We start from the raw sequence: 14,997 nt of genomic DNA on the forward strand, positions 1-14,997 counted from the left end.
AGGGCAGTGGTGGCTCTTCGTGGAGTAAAGGAACCCTGGCCCAACCAAGAATAGCTGACACGAAAATTGCTGGATGGTACATTCCCATCAGGGGAGTTGAAGGGAAGAGTGCCAGATGGTGGGAGTCTCCTTGATTGTGCAAAATTTGTTAAACAGATATGGTCACTCCCCCACCCTCCAGCCATATAATCAGAAAGTTTACTACCTAGGTATGTGCATGGTTGGGAAATTGTAGGAAATCAGACGAGCAAGCAGCACTGCCAAAACAAGCAAGGTGGTCATGACAATGGCATAGACAAAGGGATAGTGGGAAAAACACTGAGCGATACCACACTGGAAAGAAAATAAAAGGATCAAAGATTCGAGGACCCAACTGTGCTGATGAGCCATCGTCCATTCAAGTAACTTGCTGGGGATGTTAGTAAGATTAACTGGCTGGTAACTATCAAGGAACAACAGATTCTTGCCAGTCTTGAGGAAAGGAACTGCGTATATCGCTCTCTCTCTCTCTCTCTCTCTCGCTCTCTCTCTCTCTCTCTCTCTCTCTCTCTCTCTCTCTCTCTCTCTCTCTCTCTCTCTCTCTCTCTCTCTCCAATTAGGGTGCACACTCTTACATCTCCAACTATCTACCAGAATGGTCACTACCAAACAGTGCACTTGACCACCTAGTGATGGAACATGCTACAGAGCACAACATGCTTGACTTCCTCTTCAGAACACCATTAGTGGGTGATGATGATGTCAGCTCTGTGATATCTGACATATTCAGTCTAGATGATGGAACCACCAATGGTAATAACCTTCCAATGGCTGTTATTTAATCTGCCAGAGGTTGGTAGTCTGTGTAAACAATGAAAGTCTGTCCTCCCTACCATATTCAAACTTGTGGACCACCTTATACACTGCAAATAGTTCAAGTTGCAGGCAGACCACTTGCACTGGGAATCTGTCAGTTTACAGGAAAGAAAATTAAGTGGGTATTGTGTGCTCACTGCTTCTTGCTTCAGAACTACCCCAATGATGAAGTCACTTATGTCTGACATAATCACCAACTGGGCATTAGGCAGAGGATGTGCATAAGTCATGGCACATGCAAGACAGTCTTTAATTTTGACAAGGGCATGTTCCATACATGGAGTCCACATTACTCTGTGCTTCCCAGTTATTTTCTTGCCAGCTAGAGCTTCTTTGGGTGGCAGCTGTATGGTGACCACCTTAGGGAGGTGTCGCAATGGAAGTTAATTATCCGAGAAAATGACTTAGTTCATGGAAATCTTGTAGCTGCAACAGTTGCCTAATGAACTCTATTCACTGTGACACAGAGCAGATACCAACAGCACTGACGAGGTGGCTGTGGAGAAAAACTTCATTTGCGATCATTAACAATGCTGTCATTGCCATTGTCACCAATTATCAGTAAGCACATCATGAACTTGTTGGAGATGCAGATTGTGCTCTTACCATGAGGGGGAGAAAATTAGAATGTTATCCAAATATGCACAGTAAAAAGGAAGCTTAAACAGGATATTACCAATAAATCATTGCCAGGTTTGGTCTGCATTCCTGAGGCTACAAGGCATTTACAGAAATTTGTAGAAACTGAATGGCATGATGATGGCCCTTTTAAATGTCCTCCTCACTTTTTAGTATCAAGTATACCTTTTAGCAACCTAAGTTGCCAAAACCTGAGGTGCTAACCATGTAGTGGGTGACATCTTTAATGTTAATATCCAGGTATTTGATTCCTAGTGAGAAAGCTAGCTGCCTTAGGTAGATCTGTACCTGTGAAATTTCAAACTTACAGAAAGAAATTCCTCTCTTTGCATACAGTGTGCTACATAACTTTGGTGCCTGTAAGAATGATTCTAGCAAGAAAGTTGCAGCAAGAAATAACGTTCATAAAACTTGGTGTGCATTAAACAGGCTGCAAACAGTACTGTTCTTAAAACAACAGCCAGGCTAGTATGGCTCCCCTTTCTGGAATAAATCTACCCAAATGAAGAGATCAGGTGTCATACTTAGACGTGTTACATAGTAATTAATGGGATGAGAGCTGCAGTTGTGGACAGGCAGGCATTTATGCTCCAACTACACAAGCAGCAGCTCATGAGTACAGTGAAGAATTCAGACATACATTTGATGAATGCAAATCATCGATGGAGCACAGGACATTTAATGCACCGAAGAGTGTAATACCACAGCTTAGAATGGAACCTGTAAGTTAGTATGGCTTCAAGAGGGTGAGACTACAAGCATTAAATTTTGATAGAAGAATTAAAGAATGCACAGTTGACTGTGCTGCTGGTGAAAACTAACTTACCAAAGTGGGGTTTGAAGAGGAAGATGACATCCATCCTCAGTGCCTTCAGAGCCAAAAAGTGAGACATAACTGGATATATACTACTACTCCATTCCATAGAACCCCTGAAGACTTAAGAGAAGTCAATGTATGTGCCAGTGATATAGCTCAGTAAATGCCCAAAAGGGCGAAAAGTTTATTTTCAGGCACAGAAAGGGATTTTCCCCACTTTATTACGAAGAATTAGTTTTTACTAAATGAAACAAACTTGCTTCATTTGATGTCACCATTCCTCATTCCACTCTTTCAGTTTCTTTAAGTATCAAGGAGACCACAAAAATAAAACAAAAAATTTGAAACATAGGAATTAATTTATTTAACTTACCTTTAAACAGACATTATTGCTGCTGTTCATACTGTCATAGTAGCATATAGTTTTTTTCTTGAAGTTTATTGCAACCATACACCAGTGTATACTGAGATGAATAGGTACTATAAGTATTTCATAGGCAAATATGTCAATCTGAAAATAAATAAATAAAATACAGCTGTCACTTGTTTCTGTGACACAGTTACAGTGATTTGACTCATATCAAATAAAACACCAGGGGATGGAAAATTGATCTCTGCTAATGTCTAATGTACATTCAGAACAAGTGTAAATGCCAGAGAGAATTTTAAATTTAATCATTTCATGTCCATAAAATAATTATGAAAAGGAAGACTAGACACGGAAAACAATTTTAAGTAAGTGTTTATACAATGAGGTGAATGAAGTAATGGGATAGCAACACGTACACATACAGATGGCAGTAGTATCACGTACACAAGGCATACTAGGGCAGTGCATTGGTGGAGATGTCATTTGTACTCAGGAGATCCTGTGAAAACGTTTCCCACATTATTATGGCCACATGATGGGAATTAACAGACTGAAAATGGAATGGCAGTTGGAGCAACATGCATCCATAACACCCTCTTCTACTGGTCTTGCACTTGCAAGATGGTGCCAGTTAATGTTGTTAGTCACAAAAGTCATGGCAAAAATGCAATTAAAAGTGATAAGAGTAAAGCATGTGCTTATAAGGTGATAAAAGGAGTTCAGTGCAAAGAGTTTTGATGCTGGTTCCACGAGAAATGCTCAAAAGTGTGTATAGAATTTGTAACAAACAACTTTACGTGGACATGCCGCACCTGCGTCACAGAAATACATGAATGAGAAATCATAAATGCCGTCAGGGACAAAGACAAAATAATAAAAGTGCTTTAGAGTGGTATCAATGCCTTAAACAAAAGGTACATTGCTCTCAGTGAAAAATATAGTGTCTTAGAATAAAGACTATGTGGAAAAGAATCCCATCCGAATGACTTCCACACCTCAAGTATGGATACATGGCACCAAGCAAAAAACATCGTCTCCCCGAGTATTGTGCAGGAGAAAATCAAAAGGGTAAGCAAAATAACTGTCCAATAAATTCACTGCAGTGGATTTTAAAGAATGTTAGGAAATACCACGTGAAAAAAGGACTGTTCGGCAGCCGATTGTTAATGAATACAAGATGTCCACTGTGAAAGTGCAGCAGTGTCCGCAGAAATATGAGGTGAAATTATTTGGGGACAGCCATGCACAAAACATCTCAAATCTAATGTCAATGCAGGCCAGGAACAGTATAAGTAGTTACATTGTAGTAAAACCAGGGGCAAATTTCGACACAATTACTGTTGGTATAAACAATAAATGCTCTAAACTCTCAAAAAAGGACCGTCTAGTGCCAATCGGAGGTGCAAACAATGTAAGCAAAAACAATCCCAACAGATTAATCAAGAATCTGATCTTAATAATACAATACTTATACTTTACCAATGTTATTGTAGCCACTCTACCACTCAGGTATGCCCTCCCCGATTGGTCATGTGTAAGTACAGAAATTAGGCATACTAATGATGAACTGAGATATTTTTGTGCTGAATTTACAAACGTAAAATTATCAGATATTAGTGGCTATGAAAGGAACATTTTCACTGGACATGGTATGCACCTGAATCAGCATGGCAAAAGGGAACTTATCACAAATATAAACCAGGCTACAGAAGAAATAATTCATGAAAAACACGTTATTAAGCTTATAATTGTGTTCAGTGTTCCTTCACAGGGAAACTGCTTACAGGATTTGGTCCAAAAATAATGACAAGCTTGCTGAAGAGGAAATTAAAACACACAAAAGTAAAAAACAAAATCTTAATGGCTCAGAGAGGGAACAAAATAGATGTAACGTAGGCTCACTTACCATCCTGGAAGTCACTGCAGCATTAGGAACAAGCTGTTAAGAGTTGGAACATTTTTGTAATACAAAAAAAAATGTGATGTACTGTGTGTCTCAGAACATTGGCTTACTGAATATCAAGTAGATTTATTCCATACCTAAGGAGTACATTCTGGCAGCTATAATGTGTAGAAACGAGAGAAAAAACGGAGGGGCCGCAATATTTATCAGACAATGTATACAATCGACTAAAATAGATGTAAGTTCATACACCTCAGAATTATAGAGCGAATTTACTTGTGTAAGACTGATAGACCAAACTATTGTAATTGTTAGCTTGTATAGATCTTGAAACTATGATTTTAACTTAGTTTTTGAGAAATTTGAACAGATGATGAGAAAAATCTTAAAACTCAAAACAAATGTAGCAACATGTGGTGATTTCAACACTGACTTGCTAGACACAGAGGAACTCAACACAAAACATTATTAAACCTAGTCAGATCCCTAAATCTATATTATACTAACAATAGCCCGACACATGGAAATGGCTGTTTGGACAATAATGTAGTTAATTTTTCAAGAAACCAATGTAGTGTAAGCACTGCAGATGAATGTTTTGCAGATCATGATCCTCTGCTCCTAATATTCCAGTCAGATAAGAATTATAAGGTTGCAAATAAGAAGCCAAGCATGACATAAGTTAGAGGTCAGAAAGAGGAATATCTTAAGTTATTCACAGACTTTCTCAGAAAAGTTCATTTATCAATATGACACAGATCAATCAACTGTTGAAACTACACTCCTGGAAATGGAAAAAAGAACACACTGACACCGATGTGTCAGACCCACCATACTTGCTCTGGACACTGCGAGAGGGCTGTACAAGCAATGATCACACGCACGGCACAGCGGACACACCAGGAACTGCGGTGTTGGCCGTCGAATGGCGCTAGCTGTGCAGCAATTGTGCACCGCCGCCGTCAGTGTCAGCCAGTTTGCCGTGGCATACGGAGCTCCATCGCAGTCTTTAACACTGGTAGCATGCCGCGACAGCGTGGACGTGAACCGTATGTGCAGTTGACGGACTTTGAGCGAGGGCGTATAGTGGGCATGCGGGAGGCCGGGTGGACGTACCACTGAATTGCTCAACACGTGGGGCGTGAGGTCTCCACAGTACATCGATGTTGTCGCCAGTGGTCGGCGGAAGGTGCACGTGCCCGTCGACCTGGGACTGGACCGCAGCGACGCACGGATGCACGCCAAGACCGTAGGATCCTACGCAGTGCCGTAGGGGACCGCACCGCCACTTCCCAGCAAATTAGGGACACTGTTGCTCCTGGAGTATCGGCGAGAACAATTCGCAACCGTCTCCATGAAGCTGGGCTACGGTCCCGCACACCGTTAGGCCGTCTTCCGCTCACGCCCCAACATCGTGCAGCCCGCCTCCAGTGGTGTCGCGACAGGCGTGAATGGAGGGACGAATGGAGACGTGTCGTCTTCAGCGATGAGAGTCGCTTCTGCCTTGGTGCCAATGATGGTCGTATGCGTGTTTGGCGCCGTGCAGGTGAGCGCCACAATCAGGACTGCATACGACCGAGGCACACAGGGCCAACACCCGGCATCATGGTGTGGGGAGCGATCTCCTACACTGGCCGTACACCACTGGTGATCGTCGAGGGGACACTGAATAGTGCACGGTACATCCAAACCGTCATCGAACCCATCGTTCTACCATTCCTAGACCGGCAAGGTAACTTGCTGTTCCAACAGGACAATGCACGTCCGCATGTATCCCGTGCCACCCAACGTGCTCTAGAAGGTGTAAGTCAACTACCCTGGCCAGCAAGATCTCCGGATCTGTCCCCCATTGAGCATGTTTGGGACTGGATGAAGCGTCGTCTCACGCGGTCTGCACGTCCAGCACGAACGCTGGTCCAACTGAGGTGCCAGGTGGAAATGGCATGGCAAGCCGTTCCACAGGACTACATCCAGCATCTCTACGATCGTCTCCATGGGAGAATAGCAGCCTGCATTGCTGTGAAAGGTGTATATACACTGTACTAGTGCCGACATTGTGCATGCTCTGTTGCCTGTGTCTATGTGCCTGTGGTTCTGTCAGTGTGATCATGTGATGTATCTGACCCCAAGAATGTGTCAATAAAGTTTCCCCTTCCTGGGACAATGAATTCACGGTGTTCTTATTTCAATTTCCAGGAGTGTATATTTAATAATTTCCTTAAGACACATACTGACTTGTGGTACTCTTGTTCACTAATGAAAAAAAACAGCACTAAACCAAATAGAAAAAGTCTTAAATGCTACACTGATAACCTTGCTGACATCTGGTAGAAGATGCTTTCACTGTACAAAACATACAAAAACAATGGAAAATGTGGGACAGAACAAAATATTTCCCCAATTGTGGTAGGCTATAGAAGCAGCATGGCTCTATATTTTTACTTTACAGGGGACTTCCAACTGCTTGTTGAGTCTGTGCCACATCAAGTTGCTGCACCATGCTGGACAAAAGGAGGTCCGACATGAATTAGTAATTATCCCACAACTTTGTCAACTCAGTGTAAAGAGCAGCATTTATTATTAATTGCACTACTTGGTATACTGACATTAGCCTGAAAACACTAACTCATAGAACTTTCTTTACTGGTTTTGCTTAAAATGGCTATAAATTTATATCAGATTTAACACACACACAAACTGAGGTACTGAAAAAGCTTTTTTCTCAAGCTGACTATTTCTTGTAAATGGAACTACTTAGTCACATATCAAGGGGAAAATGCGTCTTTCATAACAATTAAGGCTTAGAAAAGTTCTTTCATTAGCAACATATGAGGGTCATCCACAAAGTCAGTTCCATTTCTATTTCTATTCGCAGCAGCGCTACAATCTTAGTTCCGAGCATGTGCAGCAGTTACTCTGACTCAAGGAGAAAACATGTACATCATTTTCAGATTGCTGCTGCTGACGTGTGCTTTGCAGTGCTTCTTTGTAAAGTCAACCATAATTGAAAATGCCACAGCATGTGAAATCAGATCTATGATTCGTTTTCTAAATGCAAAGAAAGTTAAACCAAAGGAAAATCTTCAGAAAATCTGTGAGGTTTATGGACAAAATGCTATGAGTGATTCAATGGTTAGAAGATGGGTAAGACTGTTCAATGAAGGACATGATCAAGTGTACGATGAAGAACAAAGTGGACGCCCATCTGTGGTTACTGATGAACTGGTTCACACAATTAAAGAGAAGATTAAGCACAACTGTTAAGTTTATACTTAGTGCCCTTGCTATGGAAGTTGTGCAAATCTCATGATCACTAATTCACGAAACTGTTACTGAAAAACTGGAATTTTGAATACTTTACTAGCATTGGGTACCCAAAATTCTTACAGAACAACACAAAAAACAAGAGATGGCAGTGCACTTCAGTTTTTGACACACTTCAATGAAGAAGGCAATGGTTTTCTTTCTCTGATAGTCAGGGGGATGAAACTTGGGTATCGTTTGACGCCGCTGAAAGAAAACGGCAATCAATGGAATGGAGGCACACTTTATCCCCAATTAAGTGTAAGCCTAAGCAAATCTTGACACCTCAAAAAGTCATGTGCACCATTTTTGGGACAGAAAAGGCATTTTGCTGATTGATTTCTTACCATGAGGCCAAACAATCACTGAACTTGGTTACTGTGAGACCATTTATACATTTCGCTGCACAATACACACAAGTGTCGAGGATTACTGATTGAATACACAGGCAGTAACCTTCTATGAAGAAGGCATACAAAAACTTGTGCCATGCTATGACCAGTATCTACAAAATTTTGGAAGCTATGTAGAGAAGTAGTTTAGCAGTTTTAGATTTTTGTAAAATAAATATTTTTTTCTGTATCTGTACATGTTTCTTTTATATAACCAAACAGAACTTACTTTGTGGACATACCTTGTATTATGATGATTACAACATGTTATAATGATTTGGAGAAGGCAGAGTTTAAAAACAAAACTTTTCTGCAAGAGTTTCAATCCCTGACCTCATGCTTACAGGCTAGTAATTAAAAAAAATTGCACTAGGAAAATACCACACTGAACTCTAGACAACGGTGGAAATCTTATGTACTGATTGTTATTGTAATTTGTTTTAGGTAGATATGTATTTCATCTTAAAAGAGCAATTTAATTTTGTCATCAGGCACAGACTACACTAGACTGTAAATGCACCGGGAACAGAAGTTATTAAAAAGTACTGAAAGACAGCCTTGTCCTATTAGGAATTTTAAGTTCAATTAACTCTTGTTTTTGTCTAACAATTTTCTCGTAATTTGTAAATTGTAACCTTCCAAAACCCCCTAAAGACAACCAGAACTGAAAATGTTCAGTGTATGTAAATTAATCTGTGTGTCAGCTATAAACAAGGCCAATGAGAATCATCCCCATCTGACACAATATGTACAGTAACTTCTAGCTCTTTATCTATCTGCAAATTAAGTCATTTTTAAATATTTAGTTCCTTTAGTGACTGGCTATGAATCTATCCATGATACCATTAATATGTAATTACTTGCTTGTATAATAAAGAAATACCTGTGCACCATTTGTGGTATCTGAAACTTTGTTGTAGCATAGAAATACTCAAAATGGTAAGTATACATACATGATGACAATTATTGAACTATACAGGGGGAAAAAAGAAAGAAAAAACCATAAATTAGTTATAAAATATGGCATGCCCCCACTTTATTCCAAATGTAAATGCCAATGCAAATATTTGGATTCAGATTTAGGTTACGACATGTCTGATATGCTGCCATCATTGGCGATGATGTGATGCAGGTGAATAGTTAAATTCTGCATGACCCACTGAAGCACTGGAACATTGATGCTGCTGATGACCACCTGAATGGCAGTTTTCAGCTCATCAATAGTTTTGGGGTTATTGCTGTACACCTTGTCTTTAATATAAGTCCACAAAAAGGAGTCACATGTGTTCAGATCTGAATAATATGTCAGCCAATTGAGGTTCATGCCAGTGGCCTCTGGGTACTACAGAGCTAGAATTCGGTCCCCATAGTGCTTCTCCAGGACATCAAACACACTCCTGCTTCAATAGGATCAAGCTGCTCCTTGCATAAACCACATCTTGTTGAAATCAGGGTCACTTTGGATAATGGGGAAGAAATCATCTTCCAAAACCTTAATGTACCATTCAGTAATTACCATGCCATCAAAGAATATGACACCAATTATTCTGTGACTGGACATTGTATATCACACAGTCACCCATTGAGGGCGAAGAGACTTCTGCATCATGAAATGCAGTTTCTCAGTCCCCCAGATGCACTAATTTTACTTATTGATGAACATATTCAGATGAAAGTGGGCTTCATTGCTAAATCAAACCATACAGTGCATAATAATTCCCATCATGCCATGTGGCCAACCATGCACTTTGAATGTCCTAACACATACTGTTTAGGAGTTACAACAATTTTATTTCATATAGCTCAATAATTGTACATACTACAATGATTTATGGGTAACTGGAATGGTAAAACCAAAATATCTCAAATTCCTCTCACATGAGATTGTCAATAGTCAAAATAACTACTGTACTTTGAGGGTGCAGTATACAGTAATTTACTCTTCCAACTCAAAATAATCATCACCTAGGCCAGTCCTTTTTTCCCTTTCTTAACATTTACTATTTGCCAGTCTCTGTAAGAAGCTTTAGTAAGTACTTATCAATGAAGTACATGAAACACAAACTAATAAGCCCTGAAAGCACTATAGGTAATGATTTATTTTATTACTTTCCGAGTCCATCGCCTTACTGCAGAAAAACCACTGGAGTACAGCCTTGGGAAGAAGAAAGTGTTGAAGGTGTAAACTGATGGATATCCATTCTGTTTTCCCCTCTCAGTGAGCAGACTCATGTAAAAATTGATAACCTATAACAAGAACCAGTTTCAATATCCAGGGTAAGTTTATGACAAGATGGAGGTATTGATTGACAAGAAGGTATATTTCACCTGACAATTAAGCCAATTTTTTTTCTTTAAAGTGCCAATGTCATGTCTTGTTATTTTCAAGTTGAATGCATCCACTATAACTTCAGACTGTGGCCCTGATCTCAGGGCTGCTGCAACCATTTGCTGCATGGAAAAAAGGATTAATAGGGATTAATAATAATTACAGGTACCTTTTCTAAGTTAGCTCTTAGAACTGTTTGCTGAAATTTTACCTGCATTTTTTGAGTCAGCTGAGGGTATGACTCTGTTGCACTTTCATCAATAACTATAACTTTTGAAACAGAATCTGTTATTTTCATATAGTTGCATATCCTTTCTTCAAGAATTTCAGTGTACAGATTCTTATTTATCTCAGTGCATAGCTCAACTTCAGAGCTGCTCTTATATTTTCCAGAAAAGAATTCAAATAACTCATTCCTGAAATGCACAAAAAAGAATACTCTCAATGGAGTATATGGTTTACAGGACAATAAATACATATTCATCTGTAAACAAAATCTCTGCTACCATATTGAAATTCATTTCGCATGGGTAAGAAATTTGCAAACAGGAGGAAAAACCCTTCTGGGGTGATTCAGAGCAGTACTGAGGTATTAAAGAGGCATTTTATTTCTGTAAAAGCAAATTATTGGATTCAGAAAATAAGACAAGTGCCTTCTACACCCCATGAATTACAAAAGTCAGCAGTGTCTCACCCTAACTGTACACTGATATCCATACATACTAACAAGGATTATTGACCTTTCAGCAAATTTATTGTAGTCATGAATAAGTATTCCATAATAAAATGAAATCAGATATATGGACAATCTCTGATGATCAGTCTAATCTACTTTGTGGATTTCCACATTATGAGGACAAATCTGTGTGCATACACCTATACAAAAAGCAGGTTCCACTTAGCTGCAGGTACTGAACTGCAGTTTTTACTACTGGACACTAAATAAAAGGGATCAAGTATTTGCCTATTCCATTAACACTTGAGGTGTTTGTATTTACTAAGACAGTTACCCATATATTGCAAGTTTTATGTTGCCTTTCATGAGATAGAGATCTGTGTTCAAGAATCTCCTGGTTCAGATTTTTCCGTAATTTAAATGACAAATGTTCATTGGTCAAACTTAAGCTCATTCACACTGCCCTCTTTTGTTTATGTCCAACAACATGTGTTAGATCTATTTGATATGGGTCTCTTGCACCTTAGCAATAGTCTTTGATGGGCCATACATGTGTTTTCTAAGTAAACTCCTTTGCAGAAATATTGCATTTTCCTAGCAGTCTAACAATGGACCAAAGTCTGCCATCCAAGAATGAAGAATATGATTTACATGTAAATCAGTACATTTATGCAAAAACTGAAAATTGGAAGGAAATTATTTACTTGATGTGGTTGTCCTATCAGTGGAATTTCTCAGAAAATAAGAGAGAAAATGAAACAGTCTTGATTTCAAAACTGCCTGTGGTAGGAGTGAAAATGAGGGGAACAACTGGTAAATATAGTAAGCTTGTAAAGTAAAGTTAGTTTTATGCTTTTCTGTTGGGGATGTAATGTTTGCAAAAGGGTGGGCTGGTTCATGAGGACTGAAGTAGGATTTCATGGTATTCACTAACTCAAGAAGCAGAATTTCTTCAAAAACATGACTGATTATTTAAAACTGTACCAAAACCAATAACAAATTGGGTGGGCATGGGGATAACTTTTGCTGATGAGAGATGATACTCTGGTGGTGACTATAATGGGGAAGAATCTATTGATAAACAGCAAGGTCACTTAGATAAAGCTAAATTGGAGGAAGCAGAAAAGTTTAGTCCTAACCAAACTACAATTAAGGGAACTGTTGTAGACTGTTTTTGACAAGAAGCCGGAACAGTAAAAATTATGAATGTAAGCTAAAACTGTAACCACTTGCACAATTTTTCATTAAACTTTGAGGTACCATTCACAAAGAGGGTGACAGCACAGAGGGAAATATAAAAAATGGAGAGTTGGTGAGTAACTGGGAAGAGTAGCACTGAATACAATAGCCGACTGGTGGTTGTGTCAAGAGTAGATGGTGGGTTAAGATTGGTATTGGATTCAAGACAAGGAAGTGTTTGAAAAGCGACAGATGACACAGAAAACAATAATGAATTGTTCACAAACATTTGGATACATAAAATTAGTAACCAGTTCAGGCTATATAAAATTAGTAACCTGTTCAAAATTTACTTCCAGTTTCCATCAAATACCACTTCAACAGAATTCCAGAAAGTATGCTGCATTTATATACACCAAAGCTGCTCCAATACTACATTTGTACCTTTTAGCCTACAGCCAAGTTTGTTCACGAATTATCTTTTGTCTTGGGGAGGGAACATTTGGGTATGTTAACACTATGTTGCTGATGCTAAGGTTTCAATTATTGACAGAATCTGGGGAAGTTTGGGGGAATTACATAAGAAATTAAGGTGAGGGGGAGGGGTGTATGTCATTGAAAGAGTGCAACTTTTATCTTTTGGGTGCAGTATTACTGAAGAAGGAATTTTGCCTGACAAGAAAAAAGTTTAAACCCTCACAAAATTTCCTGTTCCAAAAGCAAAGAAGCAGTTGAAACCATTTTATTGGCTTTATGGGTTCCATAGGAAGTTAATCAGTATATTAGTTTTAAACACAGCTTGTTTAAAGAACCTTTTAAAAGAAACCTCCATCTGGGTTTCAAACAAACATTACCAAGTAGTATTTGGCATGGTTAATAGAATTATATACGAAAGTAAAATTTTTGCACAGACCTGACTGAACCATTCTGTGTCATGACTCACAGCAGTGCAATGGGTTGGAGTCTCATTTGTTCCACAATAAGGGAACTGTAGATAAATATAGAGAACACAGGGCAAGAGCCTTTGGATATAAGGCACTACAGAAGCATGGAAAGCCGTTTACTGTTATGAAGGAGGAGTTTCTAGCTGTTCATTTGGCATGTAATAAATTTAAAAATTACTTCTTGTGGCAGAAAACTGTAATATATTCTAATCGCAAGATCAATTTATTTACGGGAATGTAAACTTTGCTATAGCAGCATAACTGGGTGTAGTTTGATTACACCGTCATATACATAAAAAGGGAGGATAAACTGATTTCTGATGTACTTTCAAGACTGTTTGAGTGTGTTTATTGATAAATAAATAAACTTATGTCCCCGGACCATTAAGTAGAATAGTATTAGACAAGTTTACATAATTTTTGCAAATTTACTAGTTTTGAGAATGCATAACTACATGCATATATCAGTAAAATGAGTGATTACTTCAAAAATAGCCTCTAAAATACAAGCATCTAAAAAGTTGATATACAGGGTGATTATAATTAAAGTTAAACTCTCAAAACACTGTAGAAATAACACCACTAGTCACAATGTCGTCAAATTGCAATGGAATATTATCAGGGAAGGGGGGAAAAAATGTATGGCAGAAGAAAAAAAAAATAGTGTGAAAATTGTTCAAATTGTTGAAATTTGTATAAACATGCCAGATACACAGCTCTTCCTCCTATTGCATCTGCAACATTTGCCATGACTGTCTAAATGCAGGATTGCGCTCAGCTTGTAAAGCTGTATTACAAGAATGATGACTGTGCACAAGTTACTCTGCAGAAGTTCTGGAAACTGAAGGGTCTGAAAAATCGACATTGGTCTGATGACTGCCGTTGGTCTGAAGAAAATGATTCGGAAATTCAAAAAGATGGTCTATTTTGGTGTGCAACCTGGTAAAAGGAAGAAATGAACAGATTCAACATCAGTGGAAGAAGTGGCCACAGCAATGCTGGAGGAGATGAGTGGTGGTGTGCAAACATGTAGTGCATGGAGGATTGCCCTAACATTGGACATACCTGTGAGCATGGTACCTAAAATCCTACAAAACATTCTTCTTTGCTATCTATTCAAACTTACCCATGTGCAAGAGTCGCTTCCTGTTGACCTGTCAGCAAGAAAGACCTTTGATTTAGAATTTCTTGCTTGTATGGAAGTGGACAATGATTAATTGTGGAAGATTTTGTAGACAGACGAAGCACTCTTCCTTCTGACAGGACATGTCAATGCACAGAATTGTCAAATGTGGGCAAAGGAAAATCCAGCATAGATCAACCAGTACCACTTCATACTGTAAAGGTCACTGTGTGGTGCATGTTTATGGCATCTATTATCATAGGGCCATGTTTATTTGAAGAGACATGTGCTTCCGGTGCAGTTACCTGTACCATCACTGGTAATCACTATGAGTGTCTTTCGTGCAACCGCCTCATTCCAGCTCTCCAATAACATGGATGTGTGGATGGATTCATTTTTACGCAAGATGGCACATCTCTGCACATTGCAAATCCAGTTAAGCAGCTGCTGAAGCGCCATTTCAAAAA

General features: G+C 39.0%; 1 protein-coding gene across 1 annotated transcript in view; it reads right to left on the minus strand.

The window, feature by feature from the left end:
- The window catches only part of LOC126419439 (sentrin-specific protease 1-like), a 34,977-nt gene extending 21,578 nt beyond the window's left edge, over positions 1-13,399 (minus strand). Inside the window, exons 1-5 of the mRNA XM_050086626.1 lie at positions 13,377-13,399; positions 10,820-11,024; positions 10,608-10,730; positions 10,389-10,526; positions 2,685-2,822 (exon numbers count right to left, since the gene is read on the minus strand). Of these exons, the coding sequence (XP_049942583.1) occupies positions 2,685-2,822; positions 10,389-10,526; positions 10,608-10,730; positions 10,820-11,024; positions 13,377-13,399 (627 nt within the window). The remainder of the gene's footprint in view (positions 1-2,684; positions 2,823-10,388; positions 10,527-10,607; positions 10,731-10,819; positions 11,025-13,376) is intronic.
- Positions 13,400-14,997: the final 1,598 nt, after the last annotated feature.

The sequence above is a fragment of the Schistocerca serialis genome, chromosome 9, assembly GCF_023864345.2.
Source record: "Schistocerca serialis cubense isolate TAMUIC-IGC-003099 chromosome 9, iqSchSeri2.2, whole genome shotgun sequence".
Lineage (NCBI taxonomy): Eukaryota > Metazoa > Arthropoda > Insecta > Orthoptera > Acrididae > Schistocerca > Schistocerca serialis.